The sequence below is a fragment of the Bombina bombina genome, chromosome 10 (genome assembly GCF_027579735.1).
Source record: "Bombina bombina isolate aBomBom1 chromosome 10, aBomBom1.pri, whole genome shotgun sequence".
Taxonomy (NCBI): Eukaryota; Metazoa; Chordata; class Amphibia; order Anura; family Bombinatoridae; genus Bombina; species Bombina bombina.
In genome coordinates this window covers 137,401,388-137,423,460 of record NC_069508.1, presented here as the reverse complement: position 1 = coordinate 137,423,460, position 22,073 = coordinate 137,401,388, and the positions used below count along the sequence as shown (strand labels likewise).

Sequence of the window (22,073 nt, the reverse complement as noted above, 5' to 3'; positions counted from 1 at the left end):
AGATTATCATTAATTCAATGCAAGTTAAATTATGCAATTGACTTCTGCTTTGGATAAGTAGCATTTATAAAACATTAAATGTTATGTAAATTACGATGTATTATACTGCCCCTATCTGGCTACTTCATGCCAACTGTCCTTTAACCTTTTCTTTGGTAAACACTGCCTAGAGTTTAAAAAAACTCACCTTGCTAGCGTTTTTCTTCCTTGCACCTCTCTTTAAAGGGAAAGACTAAATTAAACTTGCACAATACAGATAGAGCATATAATTTTAAGACACTTTTAAAATTAACTTCTATTTTCAAATGTGCTTTGTTCTATTGTTATCCATTGTTACTCCCATATCCTACACAAGAGGGAGCTAGCTGCTGATTGGTGCCTGCACACATTTGTCTCTTGTGATTGGCTAACTAGATGAGTTCATCTTGCTGCCAGTAGTGCAATGCTGTTCCTTCAGCAAAGGATAACAAAAGAACAAAGCAAATTTGATAAATGGAAGTAAATTGGAAAGTTGTTTAAAATTGTATTTTCTATCCAAATCATGAAAGAAAATGTTGGGGTTTCCTGTCTCTTTAACCCCTTAACGACCAAGGACGTGTCAGGCACGTCCTACAAAAAAACAAAATTTATGCTTACCTGATACATTTATTTCTTCAAGATGTGATGAGTCCATGGGTTCATCTTAATTACTGTTGGGAATACCACTCCTCTCCAGCAGGAGGAGGTAAAGAGCACCACAGTAAAAACTGTTAAGTATCACTTCCCTACCTATAAACCCCAGTCATTTGACCAAACGTAAATGGAGAAAGGAAAGTAACACAAGGTGCGGTCAAAAACCTAAAACAATTACCCAAAAAACAAAGGGTGGGTCCGTGGACTCACCACATCTTGAATAAATAAATTTATCAGGTAAGCATAAATTTTGTTTTCTTCTAAAGATGTGGTGAGTCCACGGGTTCATCTTAATTACTGTTGGGAACCAATACCCAAGCTAGAGTACACAGAGGGATAAAAAAAAACAACATGCCTAAACAAAAGGCACCACCGCTTGAAGGACCTTTCTCCCAAAAGCTGCCTCAGCCGAGGCAAAAGTATCAAATCTGTAAAATTTTGAAAAAGTATGCAAAGACGACCAAGTTGCAGCTTTGCAAATCTGCTCCATAGAGGCTTCATTTTTGAAAGCCCAAGAAGAGGCTATGGCTCTGGTGGAATGAGCCTTAATCCTCTCTGGAGGCTGTTTCCCAGAGGATTTATAAGCCCTGCAGATCACACTCATTAACCAAAGAGCTAGAGTAGAGGCAGACGCTCTCTGACCTTTATACTTCCCAGAAAAACAAACAAATAAAGCTGAAGACTTCCGAAAGTCTTTAGTTGCTTCCAAGTAAAACTTAAGAGCGCGAACCACATCCAGATTATGCAGCAAGCACTCCTTGTCTGAAGAAGGCTTCAGACACAGGGAAGGAACAACAATTTCCTGATTAATATTCTTGGTAGATACAACCTTGGGAAGGAATCCCAACTTAGTACGAAGAACAGCCTTATCAGCATGAAAAATTAGATAAGGAGAATCAAACTGTAAAGCGGAAAGTTCAGATACTCTCCGAGCAGAAGAAATAGCCAACAAGAACAAAACTTTCCAAAACAAAAGTTTAATGTCAAGGGAATGCATCGGCTCAAAACGGACGCTGTTGTAAAACCTTAAGCACAAGATTAAGGCTCCAAGGAGGAGCAATCACCTTAAACACCAGCCTAATTCTGACTAAGGCCTGACAAAAAGACTGAACGTCTGGCACATCTGCCAAACGTTTGTGTAAAAGGACTGATAAGGCCGAAATTTGACCCTTCAGGGTACTAACAGACGAGCCTTTATCCAGACCCTCCTGAAGAAAGGATAATATTCTTGGGATCCTAACCTTACTCCAAGAATATCCCTTAGCTTCACACCAAAAAAGATATTTCCTCCATATCTTATGGTAAATCCTTCGAGTGACCGGCTTACGAGCCTGGATCAGTGTCTCAATCACTGACTCTGAAAAACCTTGCTTAGTTAGAATAAAGCGTTCAATCTCCAAGCCATCAGCTTAAGAGAAACGAGATTTGGATGAAGAAAAGGCCCCTGAAGAAAAAAGGTCCTTCCTCAGGAAAAAAACTTCCACGGAGGTAGAGTTGACATCTCCACTAGATCTGCATACCAAATTCTCCGAGGCCAAGCTGGGGCGATTAGAATCACTGATGCTCGTTCCCGTCTTATGCGGGAAATCACCCGAGACAGGAGGACAAACGGAGGAAAAAGATAAGCCAGCTGGAAGTCCCACGGGACTACCAGGGCATCTATTAGAAAGGCCTGAGGATCCCTTGACCTGGAACCGTACCTTGGAAGCATTGCACTTAGCCGGGACGCCATGAGATCCAATACCGGCATCCCCCATCTGGATACTAATTTGGAGAACACTTCCGGATGGAGTTCCCATTCCCCCGGATGGAAAGTCTGCCTGCTTAGAAAATCTGCTTTCCAGTTGTCTACTCCAGGTATGTGGATGGTTGACAAACAACAACAGTGTTGTAAATTGTAAATTGCTCTCAACTCCAGAATGTTGATCGGTAGTTCAGACACCTCCTGAGTCCAAAGACCCAGAGCTTTGAGGGATTTCCAGACTGCCCCCTCAGTCCACCAGGCTGGCGTCTGTAGTCACTATCACCCAAGATGGTCTTCGAAAGCAAGCGCCCCGGGAAAGTTGCTCCCGAGAAAGCCACCAATGAAGAGAATCCTTTGTCTTCTGATCCAACACTATCTTTGAAGAAAGATCCAGATAATCTCCGTTCTACTGATTGAGCATACATAACTGTAAAACTCTCAGATGAAAACGAGAAAATGGCACGATGTTCATGGCTGCCACCATCAGTCCAATTACTTCCATACACTGAGCGACAAAGTGTCTCCTGAAGGACTCGACAAACCGATAGGAGCTTGACTGTTTTGGTCTCCATCAGGAATATCTTCTTTAGATCAGAGTCTATAATTGTCCCTAAAAACACAACTCTTGTTGTTGGAACCAGAGAACTCTTTTACACATTTACCTTCCACCCGTGAGACCGGAGGAAGGATTGTAATATCTCTGTGTGAGATCCCACCTTTGGAAAGGAGGGAGCCTGAATTAGAATGTTGTCCAGATAGGGGGCCACTACAATCCCCCTTGAACGGACCACCACTAGAAGTGTCCCTAGAACCTTCGAGAATATTCTGGGAGCTGTGGCCAGGCCGAAAGGCAAGGCCACAAACTGAAAGTGACGATCCAGAAATGCAAATCTCAGAAACTTGTGATGATACCTGTGGATGGGAACATGTAAGTAAGCGTCCTTCAAATCTATGGTCGTCATATATGACCCTCTTGGATCAAAAGGAAGAATTGTCCGAATGGTTTCCATCTTGAACGACGGAACATTGAGGAATTTGTTTAGACATTTTAAGTCTAGAATCGGGCGGAAGGTTCCCTCTTTTTTGGGAACCATGAACAGGTTTGAATAAAAACCCAGAACGCCTCAAGAACGCCTCTCTCTTTATCTGGTCTGCAGATAACCTGGAAAGGTGAAACCTGCCCCTGGGGGGACAACCCTTGACTTCTAACCTGTAGCCCTGAGACACAAAGTCCACCACCCATGGGTATGGAACATCCCTTAACCAGACTTGAGCGTACTGAGAGAGTCTGCCCCCCCCCCCACTAGATCCAGGCCTGGATCGGGGGCAACCCCTTTATGCAGACTTCGAGTCGGTAGCAGGCTTTTTGACCTGCTTACTCTTACTCCAGGACTGAGTCGGTTTCCAGGCTGGCTGACAAGAATTAAACAATTCAAAAGAAAAAGTATTTAATAAACACTATTAATAAAATGACCTCAGAAAAAACCTCCCTCCTACCTCAGTATACCAAGGTGCCCTTACCACCACTTGAAGCAGATCAACCCTGCAACGTATCACTTGCGCTCCTAAAGCGCTCTTCACTACGCAGCAAGAATTCACACAGAGCCGAAATGCGCAGGCCCGATGACGTCACCGACATCAGGAGGAGTTAAAATGCTCTTGTGGTCTGAAAAAGGAGGTGCGTGTGGTTAAAACCTGCCTGCAAACTGAAGCAAAACAAACCGTTTAACTAATTATAAACAGTGCAGCTAAAAAACACAAACAAAAAAATTAGCCTTGAGACTCTTCAGTCTCACATGTCTCTATAACCTCTGCCTGCGAGCATGTCTAGTAATAACACCCATCCCATGAGTGCATTATCCGTCCCTTACATTAAATAAAACAGGTATTCTGAAGTGTCCCTCTCCCCATAGGAAGGAAAACAGTACTTACCTGCTCTGCTGTCTGATATGAAGACAGCTCCTAATATGAGAGGACACATTCTCACAGCGACTAGGATAAGATCGGTAGCCAAGTAACAAACTTAGATACCTAAAATCTGGGCAGCTGAGGTAGAGAAACGGAACAAACACCACTTTGCAAGTTCTCCACCGCTTTAAAACCACCACAGCCGCAAAGACTAACGTGGGCTAAGTTATACCCTGTAGCTTGATTGAAGACTCAATCTTCTTTGAAAAACATAATTTATGCTTACCTGATAAATTCCTTTCTCCTGTAGTGTAGTCAGTCCACGGGTCATCCATTACTTATGGGATTATATCTCCTCCCTAACAGGAAGTGCAAGAGGATCACCCAAGCAGAGCTGCTATATAGCTCCTCCCCTCTACGTCATACCCAGTCATTCGACCGAAACCAAACGAGAAAGGAGAAACTATAGGGTGCAGTGGTGACTGGAGTTTAATTTAAAATTTAGACCTGCCGTAAAACAGGGCGGGCCGTGGACTGACTACACTACAGGAGAAAGGAATTTATCAGGTAAGCATAAATTATGTTTTCTCCTGTTAAGTGTAGTCAGTCCACGGGTCATCCATTACTTATGGGATACCAATACCAAAGCTAAAAGTACACGGATGACGGGAGGGACAGGCAGGACCTTTACATGGAAGGAACCACTGCCTGAAGAACCTTTCTCCCAAAAACAGCCTCCGAAGAAGCAAAAGTGTCAAATTTGTAAAATTTTGAAAAGGTGTGAAGTGAAGACCAAGTTGCAGCCTTGCAAATCTGTTCAACAGAGGCCTCATTTTTAAAGGCCCAAGTGGAAGCCACAGCTCTGGTAGAATGAGCTGTAATTCTTTCAGGAGGCTGCTGTCCAGCAGTCTCATAGGCTAAACGTATTATGCTACGAAGCCAGAAGGAGAGAGAGGTAGCCGAAGCCTTTTGACCTCTCCTCTGTCCAGAAAAAATGACAAACAGGGAAGAGGTTTGTCGAAAATCTTTAGTTGCCTGTAAATAGAATTTCAGGGCACGGACGACTTCCAGATGGTGCAGAAGTCGTTCCTTCTTTGAAGGAGGATTAGGGCACAATGAAGGAACAACAATCTCTTGATTGATATTCTTGTTAGTGACTACCTTAGGTAAGAACCCAGGTTTAGTACGCAGAACTACCTTGTCTGAATGAAAAATCAGATAAGGAGAATCACAATGTAAGGCCGATAACTCAGAGACTCTTCGAGCCGAGGAAATAGCCATTAGAAACAGAACTTTCCAAGATAACAGCTTGATATCAATGGAATGAAGGGGTTCAAACGGAACACCCTGTAAGACGTTAAGAACTAAGTTTAAACTCCATGGCGGAGCAACAGATTTAAACACAGGCTTAATCCTGGCCAAAGCCTGACAAAAAGCCTGAACGTCTGGAACTTCTGACAGACGCTTGTGTAAAAGAATGGACAGAGCTGAGATCTGTCCTTTTAACGAACTAGCAGATAAACCCTTTTCTAAGCCTTCTTGTAGAAAAGACAATATCCTAGGAATCCTAACCTTACTCCATGAGTAACTCTTGGATTCGCACAATGTAAGTATTTACGCCATATTTTATGGTAAATTCTCCTGGTAACAGGTTTCCTAGCCTGTATTAAGGTATCAATCACTGACTCCGAGAATCCACGCTTTGATAGAATCAAGCGTTCAATCTCCAAGCAGTCAGCCTCAGAGAAATTAGATTTGGATGTTTGAAAGGACCCTGAACCAGAAGGTCCTGTCTCAGAGGCAGAGACCATGGTGGACAGGACGACATGTCCACTAGATCTGCATACCAGGTCCTGCGTGGCCATGCAGGCGCTATTAGAATCACCGATGCTCTCTCCTGTTTGATCCTGGCAATCAGTCGAGGAAGTATCGGGAAGAGCAAAGGATTGCACCCACCAGCAAATGGATGATTAACCCCTTAATATTTTAATAACCACAGTCCTCTCACACGTCCTATCTATTAGTTAGGTGCAAGAGAATGACTGGGTATGACGTAGAGGGGAGGAGCTATATAGCAGCTCTGCTTGGGTGATCCTCTTGCACTTCCTGTTAGGGAGGAGATATAATCCCATAAGTAATGGATGACCCGTGGACTGACTACACTTAACAGGAGAAATATAATTTTAATTACACACAAAAAATACACCTCCTCCATGCACATAGAGGCAAAGAGAATGACTGGGGTTTATGGGTAGGGAATTGATACTTAACAGTTTTTTACTGTGGTGCTCTTTGCCTCCTCCTGCTGGCGAGGAGTGGTATTCCCAACAGTAATTAAGATGAACCCGTGGACTCACCACATCTTTAGAAGAAAAATACCCTTAAGGACCAAGTGCCTGACACGTCCTCTGGGGTTTGAAGCTCTGGAAGCGATTGTGATCGCTTCCAGGGTATTGCAGTGATGCCTCGATATTGAGGCAACACTGTAATACCATTTTTAAGCATTTGATGCAGAGAGAGCCACTCTGCATCGGCAAGCGATGGTGCCGATCATTGGTGGGTGGGAGCCATTGCGGGGAGGCCATCACTGGAGTAAGCTCAACGGGGGGGGGGGGGGCGGGATCACGTGCGGGGGTGCCAGGAGCGTGCACAGGACCGGTGGCGGGCGCAGGTGGGAACGCTACACTATGGGACAATTTCTTAAGGGGAGGATGGAGAGAGGAGGCTAGTAAAATGTTATCTAAGGGATCTGGGAGGGGGTGGGAGGTAGGTTATTGAGGGGGGCAGCTACACTACAGAAAAATTGTTTTTATATTAACCAAAAAAAACAAAATTTTATGGCAAAATGGGTACCTGGCAGACAGCTGCCAGTACCCAAGATGGCGGACAATAAGGTAGAGGGGGAGGGTTAGAGTGCTGTTGGGGGATCCTACACAGCAGAATATATTTTTTAAATAAAATTAAAAAAAATAAGCAAGTCTTTAAATTTAAAAAGAAAGTCTGCCAGTACTTAAGAGGGCGGAGACAATTGTGAGGTGGGGGAGGGAATAGAGCTGTTTGTGAGGGATCAGGGGGTGGGATGTGTCAGGTAGGAGGCTGATCTCTAAACTAAACCTAAAAACATAAATTATGCTTGCCAAATAATTTCATTTCCATCGTTACGAGGAGAGTCCACTGCTTCATTCATTACTTTGTGGGAAATACAGAACCTGGCCGCCAGGAGGAGGCAAAGAAACCCCAGCTAAAGGCAAGTCCCTTCTCCAGACCGTCCTGGAGGAAGGAAAGAATTAGGGAGACCCTGACCTTATGCCAGGAATATCCACGAGATTCACACTAGAGTAAGTAGTTCCTCCACACCTTATGATAGATGCGACGGGTGACCAGCTTTCTGGCTTGAATAAGAGTATCAATCACCCTCTCAGAAAAAACCCTTCTGGCTAAGACTAAGCGTTGAATCTCCACGCAGTCAGCCTCTGAGAATCTAGATTCTGATACACAAAGGGGCCCTGTACCAGCAGATCCCTGCGACAGGGCAACCTCCATGGAGGGGACGATGACATCCCCACTAGGTCCGCAAACCACGTCCTCCGCGGCCACGATGGAGCAATCAGAATAGTTGACGCTTGCTCCTGTTTGATGCATGCCACTACACGAGGTAGAAGTGGTAACGGTGGAAATATGGAAATATGTACACTAGGTTGAATACCACGACCGGTATCTGGGTAGCTTGAAGTGGAGTCTGGATGCCAAGAGATCTATCCCCGGTGTCCCCCAACTGTTGCAAATCTCCGCAAACACTTCAGGGTAAAGAGACCGCTTCCCAGATGTCCACACCTGGGATCTGGATCACTGATAGCGAGCATTTGCAGGCTTCCGCCCACTCCAGAATCCAAGATACTTCCCTCATGACCAGGGAGCTTCTCGTTCCCCCCTGGTGGTTGATGTAGGCCACTCAGGTAATGTTGTCCGACTGGAATCTGATGAACTTGGACGGACCCAGGAGAGGCCAAGCCTCCAGAGCATTAATTGAAGATTGCCGAAGTTCCAGGATGTTGATCGGAAGAAGAGAGACTCCTTCCAATTCCACCTGCCCTGTGCTTTCCTGGCACCCCAAACCACTCCCCAACCTGAAAGACTTGCATCCGTAGTCCCAATCTCCCAAGATGGTCTGAGGAAAGATGTTCCCTGGGACAGCTGGTCTGGACGGAGCCACCAAGAGAGACCCGTTGTCCAGAGAGGTCAGTTGGGACAAGTCCGAATGATCGCCATTCTACTGCCTCAGCATGCACAGCTGAAGAGGCCGGAGATGGTATCCGTCGAATGGAATGACATCTAGAGTGGATACCATGAGCCCAATCACCTCCATGCACCGGGAGACTGATGGCCTTGAGGAGGATTTTAGGGCAAGACAGCTGGAGACAATCTTGCAACGTCTCTTGTCTGTTAGGAATATCTTCATGGCAATGGAGTCTATTATTGTGCCCAGGAACTCCACTCTGGTACTGGGAACCAGAGAACTCATTTCTGAGTTTACCATCCATCCATGAGATTGCAGAAGGAGTAGAGCACTCGAGTGGTCCTCTGCCAGCTGGCAGGACAGGGCCTGATCCAGAATGTTGTACAGATAAGGAGCCACTGCTATCCCTCTGGATCTCGCCACCACGATAAGAGCTCCCAGAACCTTTGTGAAGATTCTTTGAGCAGTAGCCAGCCGGAAGGGAAGAGCTACAAACTGGAAGTGCTGATCTAGAAAGGCGAACCTTAAGTGATCCTTGTGTATTGGCACATGAAGGTAATCGTCCTTCAAGTCTATCGTAGTCATAAAATGACCCTCTTGAACTAGGGGCAGTATAGACCTTATTGTCTCCATTTTGAACAATGGAACCAACAGAAACTTGTTTAAGCACTATAAGTCTAGAATTGGGTGAAACGTGCCCTCCTGCTTTGGTACTACGAAAAGGTTTGAATAGTACCCTAGACCCCTTTCTGCTAGAGGTACCGGTACAATGACTCATAGTGTGGAGAGATCACTCGCGCACTCTAGAAAAGGCAATCCATTTCTCTGGATTTGATGAGAGATTTGACAAGAGGAATCTGCCCCTGGGAGGATGTCTTGAAACCTATCCTGTAACCCTGGGTAACAACTTCCAGAACCCAAGGATCCTGTACGTCTCTCAACCAAACCTCAGCGAAAAAAAGAGTCTGCCCCCTACGAGATCCAGAGACAGATCAGGGGCCGCCCCTTAATGTCGATTTTGTCTCTGCAGGCTTCTTGCTCTGCTTGGCTTTATTCCAAGACTGAGAGGGTTTCCAAGAACCCTTGGACTGCTCGGTCTTCGCGGCAGGTTGCTGTCATTGGGACTTGTCTGAACGAAAGGGACGAAAATTAGGACCCCTAGGTTTGTTCTTCTTATCCTGCGGTAGGAAGGCACCCTTGCCCCCCGTGGATATAATCGAGTCCAAGCCTAGACCAAAAAGAATCTTTCCTTTAAACTGAAGGGAAAGCAATCTAAATTTAGACGTCATGTCAACAGACCACGACTTCAACCACAGGGCCCTCAGGGCCAGCACTGAAAAGCCTGATGTCTTGGCATTCAAGCGAATAATCTGCATATTAGCATCACAAATAAACGAATTAGCTACCCTCAGAGCCTTAATTCTTTAATGTATCTCATCGAGGGGAGTCTCCACCTCGATCATTTCTGACAGAGAGTCATACCAATAGGTAGTGGCTCCAGCAACCGCAGGTTGAAAAACAAACCCTGTGTGCTGAAACATTTTTCTTAACAGGGTCTCTAATTTCTTATCCATGGATTCCTTAAACGACAAACTATTCTCAAGCAGGATAGTGGTGCCGGTACTGGTCGTGGTCCAGGAACCCCCAGGCAGAGCTGGTAGATGCCTTAGCAGTGCCTTGGGGATTCAACCTAGTGTACATAATTCCACCGTTACCACTTCTTCCCTGTGTAGGGGCATGCATCAAACAGGAGCAAGCGTCAACTATTCTGATTGCTCCATTGTGGCCGCGGAGGACGTGGTTTGCGGACCTAGTGGGGTTGTCATCGTCCCCTCCATGGAGGTTGCCCTGTTGCAGGGATCTGCTGGTACAGGGCCCCTTTGTGTATCAGAATCTAGATTCTCAGAGGCTGACTGCGTGGAGATTCAACGCTTAGTCTTAGCCAGAAGGGTTTTTTTCTGAGAGGGTGATTGATACTCTTATTCAAGCCAGAAAGCCGGTCACCCGTCGCATCTATCATAACGGCACCTTTATACTCCGAATGGCCTCCTATGACCCAGGCCCACAGAGAACTCATCTTCGTCTCCTGCAACCGACGGTCAGGAAAAGGAAGAGAAAGAAGACACACCTGATCACATGGAGTACTGTGCAGAACCGCCCCTGCAGCCAAGAAAAAGCACGCCAACTGACACAGGCTGCACGGTAATCAAAGGAGGAAAAGCCTGACTGTTCCACATTGCCAGAGCCACATCTCACATGTCGCAGCAAAAACACAATAAAGCAATAATGTATACATCCCCCCTGTTCAATAATCACCTTTCCGGAGATATTAACCCTTGATTCTATACAGATAAAGGAGTCACACTGTGACCCTGTCTTCTTGCATTATCATTACAGATATAAAAAAATGAAACAATCTTACCAGAATCAACGCTGTGGAACAGGAACACGGCCTCTCAAGTTTGACAGTGTGTAGCATCGCTCCTGACATGGACTTGAGTGAAGGAAGCAGGCAGTGAAACTCGTCAACACTGATTGCTTAAGGAGCTGTTAATACAAGTCTGAATGGTTTCGCAGAAAGACTCACCCTGCATCTCCAGACCCTAACATTCGTCAATGCTCTCACTGAGAGGCCGACAAGACTACTTAAAACTCTAGTCCCATTCTGAAGACTACTACCCTCCATAAGAGACTACTCTGAAATCTTCTGACACTTCTCTGACGAAAGGCAAAGAATGACTGGGGGATGAGGGGTGTGGGGGAGGTATTTAAGCCTTTGGCTGGGATGTCTGGTGGCCAGGTTCTGTATTTCCCACAAGTAATGAATGAAGCCGTGGACTCTCCACGTATTGGATGGAAATTAACCCTACAAGATCCCTAATTAACCCCTTCACTGCTGGGCATAATACAAGTGTGGTGCGCAGCAGCATTTAGCGGACTTCTAATTACCAAAAAGCAATGCCAAAGCCATATATGCCTGCTATTTTTTAACAAAGGGGATCCAAGAGAAGTATTTACAACCATTTGTGCCATAATAGCACAAGCTGTTTCTAAATAATTTCAGTGTGAAACCTAATGTTTGTGATAAAAAGTGAACAATTTTTTTTATTTGATCGCATTTGGCAGTGAAATAGTGGCATGAAATATACCAAAATGGGCCTAGATCAATACTGAACTTTGGGATAGATATATATATATATATATATATATCCGAGGAAGGGGATACTCTGTCTCCGAAACGTTACATTAAATGTTTGGTGTTTGAAAAGTCCAGTGAGTGCAAGTTTTTGCTATCATTAAACCCTGGCAGCTGAATTTGGAAGTGAGAGTGCTCATCTTGGCATTATATATATATATATATATATATATATATATATATATATATATATATATATATATATATATATATATATATATATATATATATATATATATATATACACACATATACACACACACACACACATATATACACATATACATACATATACACACACACGTCAAGGGATATTCAGGGATTCCTGACAATATCAGTGTTCCCGTGAAACTATCGCTAATTTTGGAGAAAAATGGTTTGGAAATAGCAAAGTGCTACTTGTATTTATTGCCCTATAACATGCAAAAAAAGCATAGAACATGTAAACATTGGGTATTTCTAAACTAAGGATAAAATTTAGAAACTATTTAGCATGGTTGTTTTTTGGTGGTTGTAGATGTGTAACAGATTTTGGGGGTTAGAAAAAGTGTTTTTTTTTTCCATTTTTTCATCATATTTTATAATAAATTATAATATATGATGAAAATAATAGTATCTTTAGAAAGTCCATTTAATGGCGAGAAAAACAGTATATAATATTTGTGGGTACAGTAAATGAGTAAGAGGAAAATAGCCCTGGTCCCAAAACGGTCAGAAAATTGAAAAGTGCTGTGGTCACTAAGGAGTTAAACTCCAAAATGGTGGTGCCCAGTGTAAAGATCAGAGTTTCACTAACCAGCATTTGTAAAGAATTAAAATAAGAGAAAATCTTTAAAGAACAAAACTATAGCATGGGGAGTAGCAACCAAAGTAGCTGCGCCCAGTAGTTGTCCCTTTAAATGATACACCTGAGAAGACTGTACCTTTAATTCCATTTATATTTTAGTTAATTATTCGTTTTAAGTTTTCCAAGAAATTGTAAGTAATTTGTTTTCTTTGACCTGTAGCTCCACAGATGAAGTTAAATATTATCTACCTGATTTTTTCCAGGGATTGGCACTGGAACATCTTCATGAACTTTTAGTACATCAGGTTCCCCAAATTCAAACACTTGTACAGCGCGCATCAATCGTCTCACTGCCATTTTTTTCTGTAGATACAAATTTTCACAATGTTTTATTTTTTGGGGTTGATAATTGATTCTTCTTGCTTCAAAAACTTAAAAAAAAAAATCTGAATTATTTTAAAAGTACATTTTAAATATCTTCTGTAAACTTTCATGAGTCAGATAGATAATGCACTTTTAAATAACTTTCCAATTTAATTCTATGATCCAATTTGTTTTATTCTCTTGGCATCCTTGGTTAAAAAAACAGCAATGCACTACTGGGAGCCAGATTCCGATTGGTGGCTGTAGATAGATGCCTCGTCAATGGCTCACCTAATAGTAGTTAATTGCTGCTCCTTCAACAAAGGATACCAAGAGAATGAAGATAATTCATAGTAAAAGTACATTGGAGAGTGGTTTAAAAAAAAAAGGAGTATGCTCTATCCGAATCATAACATGAGAAAATTGGGTTTCATTTCCTTTTATAATTATGATATTTGCCTAGGAAACATTGAGTCAAGGATTTAAAGGGACACTGAACCCAATTTTTTTCTTTTGTGATTCAGATAGAGCATGCAATTTTAAGAAACTTTCTAATTGACTCCTATTATCAAATTGTCTTCATTCTCTTGGTATCTTATTTGAAATGCAAAAATGTAAGTTTAGATGCCGGACCATTTTTGGTGAACACACTGTGTTGTTCTTGCCGATTGGTGGATAAATTCACCCACCAATAAACAAGTACTTTCCATGGTTCTTAACCAAAAAAATAGCCTAGATATCTTCTTTTTCAAATAAAGAAAGCAAGAGAACGAAGAAAAATTGATAATAGGTGTAAATTAGAAAGTTGCTTAAAATTGAATGCTCTGTCTGAATCACGAAAGAAAAAAATTGGGTTTAGTGTCCCTTTAAGATTATCTCAAATATCAATACCTGGAAGATACTTATTTTGCAGACTAGGCTTAAAGAGATATAACAAACATGTCTATCATGAATAGGTATTATATTTTATGAACACACCTACAACTTTAATATCACAATCCTATTTCTATAGACATTATTGGAATTGAAATGCCAACATTAGTGACATTTGTCTACAACATGAAGGACTTTAAGGGTTATTATACACATTTTTTCTTTGCAAAAATGTTTTGTAAATGATCTTTTTATAGCCCATAAAGTTTTTTTTTTTTTTTTAAATCTTTTGTTTTGCTTATTTTTAAATAACACAGCTCTGCTTTTCAGACTCCTAACCAAGCCCCAAAGTTTTAGGAGAATACTGATGTATACCTACTCCAGCTTGCTTCTGTTTGTGTAAAGGGTCTTTTCATATGCAAAAGAAGGGGGAGGGGGAGTGTCTTATTTCCCACTTGCAGCGGGCTTTCCAGCTGCCTTTTCAACAGAGCTAACTAAACAGAGCTTCTAAGTAAGTTTTAAACAGTTTTATACTGGATTTTTATATCAGTATCTGTGCATCTTATTCTTTATAGTATTGTCTATTACATCCAGTTTTATGAAAATTGGTGTATACTGTCCCTTTAAATTCAGATTCAGCACAGCATTGGTGATTCTGACCTACAATTGCCAGCTTATTCAAGTTCAGAGGTGTCAAGACAAAGTTTGGTGAAAAAACAAGTTGGAAATCTGAGCAGACACTGTATGAAAACAATGCCTCAAAAGAAAAGGATACCACAGGATTCAGATTTTTTTTTTTTTTACAAACATTTAGAATTTCAAGACAGATGGTTTCAAAATACAAGGCCCTGATTTTATCTCCTTTCAGATCTGTAATAGATGTTCCTACTACCAATGGCCTAAGGAACTGTCGTTGTTCTACCCCTATTGATCTAAACGGATATCATTTTGCCTCTATATTGGTTAGTTGCCATTGTGAGCTCAAGACAATGCAATAGCAATTTGTCTGAACTTCAAATGAGTAGTAGTTTTTTTTTTCTGACAATTTTAAAAGTTGTCTTTTTCCACTCCCCCTGTACCATGTGACAGCCATCAGCCAATCACAAATGCATACATGTACCATGTGACAGCCATCAGCCATTCACAAATGCATAAACACTTATTCCTGCACATGCTCAGTAGGAGCTGGTGACTCAAAACGTTTAAATATAAAAAGACTGTGCACATTTTGTTAATAGACGTAAATTGGAAAGTTGTTTAAAATAGCATGCTCTATCTGAATAATGAAAGTTTCATTTTGATTGAGTGTCCCTTTAACCCCTTAATGACAGAGGACTTACCAGGTACGTCATGGAAAAACATTCCCTTAATGACAATTGACGTACCTGGTACGTCCTCTGTTGTTAGAAGCGCTGGAAGCGATCATGATCAAAATATACCGGATCAAAATGAAAAAAAAAAAAATCAATGCAGATGCATGGGGATCTTCTTGTTTAGTAAGTGATCTGGGAGGGGAGGGATGTAGATGTTTTAAGGGGGGGCAGCTACACTACAGAAAACAAATTTTTAATCTAAAAAAGTTAAAAAAAAAACTATTTTTGGGGGCAAATTGGGTACTGGCAGACAGCTGCCAGTACCCAAGATGGCGGCAAATAGGTAGAGGGGGAGGGTTAGAGAGATGTATGGGGGGGGGATCAGGGAGGTTGTGGGGTAAGGGGGGATGCAGACTGCAGACAGTATGAAAAAAAAATAAAAAAAAAAAAATAAATGATTTTTATTTCAGTACTGGCAGACTTTCTGCCAGTACTTAAGATGGCGGTGACAATTGTGAGGTGGGGGAGGGAAGAGTGCTGTTTGAGGGAGGTCAGGGGGGGATCAGGGGGTGGGATGTGTCAGGTGGGAGGCTGATCTCTACTCTAAAGATAAAAATTAACCCTACAAGCTACCAAATTAACCCCTTAACTGCTGGGCATATTACAAGTGTGGTGCGCAGCAGCATTTAACGGCCTTATTATTACCAAAAAGCAACGCCAAAGCCATATATGTCTGCTATTTCTGAACAAAGGGGATCTCAGAGAAGCATTTACACCATAATTGCACAAGATGTTTGTAAATAAATTCAGCGAGAATCCTAAAGTTTGTGAAAAAAATTGTGAAAAAGTCAACAATATTTTTTATTTGATCGCATTTGGCGGTGAAATGGTGGCATGAAATATACTAAAATGGGCCTAGATCAATACTTTGGAATGTCTTCTAAATAAAAATATATACTTGTCAAGGGATATTCAGGGATTCCTGAAAGATATCAATGTTCCAATGTAACTAGCGCTAATTTTGAAAAAAAAGGGGTTTGGAAATAGCAAAGTGCTACTTGTATTTTTTGCCCTATAATTTGCAAAAAAAAAAAAGAACATGTAAACATTGGGTATTTCTAAACTCAGGACAAAATTTAGAAACTATTTAGAATGGGTGTTTTTTGGTGGTTGTAGATATGTAACAGATTTTGGGAGTCAAAGTTAGAAAAAGTGTTTTTTTTTTCCATTTTTTCCTCATATTTTGTATTTTTTTTATAGTAAATTATAAGATATGATGAAAATCATGGTATCTTTAGAAAGTCCATTTAATGGCGAGAAAAACAGTATATAATATGTGTGGGTACAGTAAATGAGTAAGTGGAAAATTACAGCTAAACACAAACACTGCAGAAATTTAAAAATAGCCATTGTCATTAAGGGTAAGAAAATTGAAAAATGGTCCGGTCATTAAGGGGTTAATCAATCCGGGGCAGACATATTCGCCCCTGTCCGCCCGAGCTCTCCTCTGGCGAGGAGAAATCGACAGCCCGAATTTAACAATGCACACAAGCACTCTTTTGCACTCACGTGCGACCCCGCCCCCTACCCCCGCACAGCCATTTATGCGGCTAGGGACTGTCAATCTCTCCGGTCAGAAGAGCCCGGGGAGTATGAAATTCTCAAAACAACAGGGTAGGTATAAGATACAACGCTCAAATCTCAAATGCTATTCCCAAAAGGTAAGTGCACCTCCTAACATCAAACCAAAATAGAAAAAGAACAAGGGGATATGGGAACGCGCTGTAAAAAACAGCATATGAGAGGTAAAGAACTATATACAGGGAGTGCAGAATTATTAGGCAAGTTGTATTTTTGAGGATTAATTTTATTATTGAACAACAACCATGTTCTCAATGAACCCAAAAAACTCATTAATATCAAAGCTGAATAGTTTTGGAAGTAGTTTTTAGTTTGTTTTTAGTTATAGCTATTTTAGGGGGATATCTGTGTGTGCAGGTGACTATTACTGTGCATAATTATTAGGCAACTTAACAAAAAACAAATATATACCCATTTCAATTATTTATTTTTACCAGTGAAACCAATATAACATCTCAACATTCACAAATATACATTTCTGACATTCAAAAACAAAAAAAACAAATCAGTGACCAATATAGCCACCTTTCTTTGCAAGGACACTCAAAAGCCTGCCATCCATGGATTCTGTCAGTGTTTTGATCTGTTCACCATCAACATTGCGTGCAGCAGCAACCACAGCCTCCCAGACACTGTTCAGAGAGGTGTACTGTTTTCCCTCCTTGTAAATCTCACATTTGATGATGGACCACAGGTTCTCAATGGGGTTCAGATCAGGTGAACAAGGAGGCCATGTCATTAGATTTTCTTCTTTTATACCCTTTCTTGCCAGCCATGCTGTGGAGTACTTGGACGCGTGTGATGGAGCATTGTCCTGCATGAAAATCATGTTTTTCTTGAAGGATGCAGACTTCTTCCTGTACCACTGCTTGAAGAAGGTGTCTTCCAGAAACTGGCAGTAGGACTGGGAGTTGAGCTTGACTCCATCCTCAACCCGAAAAGGCCCCACAAGCTCATCTTTGATGATACCAGCCCAAACCAGTACTCCACCTCCACCTTGCTGGCGTCTGAGTCGGACTGGAGCTCTCTGCCCTTTACCAATCCAGCCACGGGCCCATCCATCTGGCCCATCAAGACTCACTCTCATTTCATCAGTCCATAAAACCTTAGAAAAATCAGTCTTGAGATATTTCTTGGCCCAGTCTTGACGTTTCAGCTTGTGTGTCTTGTTCAGTGGTGGTCGTCTTTCAGCCTTTCTTACCTTGGCCATGTCTCTGAGTATTGCACACCTTGTGCTTTTGGGCACTCCAGTGATGTTGCAGCTCTGAAATATGGCCTAACTGGTGGCAAGTGGCATCTTGGCAGCTGCACGCTTGACTTTTCTCAGTTCATGGGCAGTTATTTTGCGCCTTGGTTTTTCAACACGCTTCTTGCGACCCTGTTGACTATTTTGAATGAAACGCTTGATTGTTCGATGATCACGCTTCAGAAGCTTTGCAATTTTAAGAGTGCTGCATCCCTCTGCAAGATATCTCACTATTTTTTACTTTTCTGAGCCTGTCAAGTCCTTCTTTTGACCCATTTTGCCAAAGGAAAGGAAGTTGCCTAATAATTATGCACACCTGATATAGGGTGTTGATGTCATTAGACCACACCCCTTCTCATTACAGAGATGCACATTACCTAATATGCTTAATTGGTAGTAGGCTTTCAAGCCTATACAGCTTGGAGTAAGACAACATGCATAAAGAGGATGATGTGGTCAAAATACTCATTTGCCTAATAATTCTGCACACAGTGTAAGGAATGTGGATTACACAAGAGTATAATAAAAAAGTTTATATTTGTTTATAATTATATTACAATAAGCGATGCCGGCATCTGATACAAAGTAAAATAGTACAATTAAAATAGGATGAGAATCAGCATAAATTATAAAACATCAGTGTGTAGTGCTATAAGTAACTATAAAAATAATAATATGTTGCAAAGTAACACAATGTTAAAATTGAAACTGATTGACTCTTTTTCAATTTTAACATTGTGTTACTTTGCAACATATTATTATTTTTATAGTTACTTATAGCACTACACACTGATGTTTTATAATTTATGCTGATTCTCATCCTATTTTAATTGTACTATTTTACTTTGTATCAGATGCCCGCATCGCTTATTGTAATATAATTATAAACAAATATAAACTTTTTTATTATACTCTTGTGTAATCCACATTCCTTATATAGTTCTTTACCTCTCATATGCTGTTTTTTACAGCGCGTTCCCATATCCCCTTGTTCTTTTTCAAGTATGAAATTCTCCACCTAAGAGGTGGAGAACAGGGTAGGGAAGCAGCCTTGACAAATCCCGACTTCGCTTGTGTGACCCTGCAGTCAAAGTGGAGAACAGGGCTGGATAAATCTAGCCCTGCATGTAGATTCTTCTTCTCACTTACACTCCCCCCCTTTCCAGACCCTCTCTCTCACCCTTTACCCTTTTTTAACCTTACATTTAGTCAGTAACTTGTTTTTATGTAAATACTTATTTTCTGACTAATAAAAGAAATCATTTCATCAAGCAGCGTCCTGATTTCCGAAGATAAAAGGTAATATTAGTGAGTTAACAGTAAGCTATGTATTTAGAATAATGATTTCCAAAGTAAATGTGCAAATTGCAGTCATCATAGTATTCTAGAACTATAAATGTATATATTATATATATAAAAAAAAAAGAAGGTACTGCTTTAGCGTGTGCGCTACCTGATCATTTCGCATTTCAACGTGTGCTTTACCGGCCGGCTCAGTTACCATTTTCAATAAAATGCATGTGTCATTGGAATGTATTTCTTTATTTAAAATAAAACACCACCACCAAAACAAAAGCAAGTGTTAAAATAGAAATATAATTGCAAAAACAAAAACACAATGAATAACAATACGACAAATATACTGTTTTCATGTCATTTAAAAATGAAATTAATACATTTTCATTCAGGCTTTTATCTTAAAATTGTCCAGCACAAATTATCTAGATGCAATTCGAAGAGATGTCGACTTATACCTTTCATTTTCCTTTAAAAAAAAAATTGATTCTTACCTAACAAATGTATTTATTTCTTGGAGGTGAGAGTCCATGAGTCCTTACTCTTGGGAAATAAATCACCAGGCCACCAGGAGGAGACAAAGACATTCTACACCAGAGCTTTAAGTATCCCTCCTACTTCTCTTGCCCTCTCTGAATTATTTATTAGGCAAGAATAAATCGTTTTCTTTCTTAAGGTGGCGAGAGTCCACATGTCCTTACTCTTGGGAAACTAATACCAAAGCTGTCCACGAAAAAATGTGTGGGACAAAACGAAAAAGGCAGGCACCTATTTACCAGGAATCACCGCCTGAAAAACCTTCCTCTGCCAAGCTAACACATCTAAATGATAAAACATAGTTGCAGCTTTGCAAATGTGTTCTACTGAACCCTCATTCTCGAAAAAGCCCAGGGAGTAGAAACAGAACGAAATGAATGAGCTGTAATTCTTAAGGGCGGCAATTATCCAGCCTCCAAGTAAGCTCTGTGTATCAAACTCTTTAACCATGAAGCTAGGGAACAAGAAGTAGCCTTTTAAACCTTTGTTTTCCCAAAAACAAAACAAATTATCTTGAGGTCTGACGGAAGTTCTTAGTCGCCTGTAAATAAAACATTAACGCCCTGACTACATACATTCAAATACATATATTTAAATTTAGCAATAATCTCTCCATTGAGGATCTTGAATTAGGACATAACGAAGGTACAGCATTTTGCTGGTTAATAATCTCCTGAGAAGCTACCTTAGGCAGAAGACTAGGCAAAGTACGTAAAAGTGCTTTCTCCTGATGAAAAAATAAACAAATATGGAGGCTCACAAGAAAGTGTGGATAATTTGCAAACTCTCCAAGCTGAGTAAATGGCAAGCAAAAACAAAACTTTCCAAGATAACAACGCCAAAGAATCCAAAGGTTCAAAAGGTGGAGATTGCAGAACTCATAGAGCTAAATTCAAACTACACGGAGGTGAAGAAACAGGTCTTAGTCAAACAAACGCCTGAATATCAGGAAGACAAGCAAGTTTCCTATACAATAGAACAGAAAGAGCAAAAATATGACCCTTAAGGGTACTGGCCGATAAGCAATTGCCTAGGCCATCCTGAAGGAATTGTAAACTACGAGATATTATAACCAAATGCCACATATATCCTCAATATGAAGACCAAGAACATCCACCCTTGTGCTAAATCCGTCTAGGAGACAGGCTTACAAACTTGAATTAAGGTTTCTATCACAGAGTCAGAAAAATCTCTTTGTGAGAGAATTAAAAAGGGACAGTCTACACCTTAGTCCTCTTAAAGTCTGCAAATAGCTTCCGGCACCTTTTCTATATCATGCAGCAGAAATTATAAAGTTATTTTAAAATTAATATTGTTTCTGGCCACTTTGAAATGGCTGCCAAGCTCCACACACTGATGACATCATGATCTAGGCTACATCTAGGCACTCAGCTGAATAGCATTGACAATCTGTTGAATAAAACTAGTAAACCTTTTGTTATTGGACGCCATATGCAGCCCAGATTGTGATGTCATCAGTGGGCGGAGCTAGGCATCCATTTCAAAGTGGCCAGAAAGAATATTAATTTTAAAATAACTTTTTTTATCATTTCTTCTGCATGATATAGAAAAGGTCCAGGAAGCTATTTGCAGCTTAATCTAAGGTATGATTTAAAAAAAAAAAAAAAACAGGTGTAGACTGTCCCTTTAAGTGTTTAATCTCCAAACTGTGAAATTGAGCGACTTGAAGGTTTCTTTTTGATATAAGAAAGGCACTTGAGATAATAGAATTAGACGTTGAGGGGGACGTCACAGAGGAATGCTGGACATCTGGAAAAGCTGTTCATACCCCCATCCTGCGCAGCCACGCAAGAGCTATCAATATTAGAGAAATCTTTTCCTGCTTGATCCGAGCAATAACTTGTGAAAGAACAATTGGCAGTAACAGATAAGCTAGAATGTAAGGCCAATGAAACAGCTAGGGTGTCAATTCTGCCTGCAGATCTCACAACATTGACCCGTATCAGGGGAGTTTGTGGTACAAATGTGATGCTATTAAGTCTATTTCTGGCAGACCCCAGCGATGTACTAATTGGTCGAGAGACCATTCTCCTGAGTAAATGGTTTGACAACTTACAAATCCACTTACACACACACATATACACCCTTGCAATATAAAAGTAAATTAACGTTTCCCAAAAATTTGCCATAATCCAAATTATCCTGAGATTAGCAACTATAAAGAGAAAAATTGTCTAAGCGCCCCTCCCCCCTGCTCCTGGGTGTAGGGTCTGACTCCCTCCAGTACCACAATCAGGGA

General features: G+C 41.1%; 1 protein-coding gene across 2 annotated transcripts in view; it reads right to left on the bottom strand.

The window, feature by feature from the left end:
• The window catches only part of CRYZ (crystallin zeta), a 125,071-nt gene that overhangs the window by 89,135 nt on the left and 13,863 nt on the right, over positions 1-22,073 (bottom strand). For both annotated transcript variants that reach the window (XM_053693348.1, XM_053693347.1), the window contains one exon: positions 12,794-12,907. In XM_053693348.1, coding sequence (XP_053549323.1) covers positions 12,794-12,901 — 108 coding nt within the window. In that variant the 5' untranslated portion in view covers positions 12,902-12,907. The remainder of the gene's footprint in view (positions 1-12,793; positions 12,908-22,073) is intronic.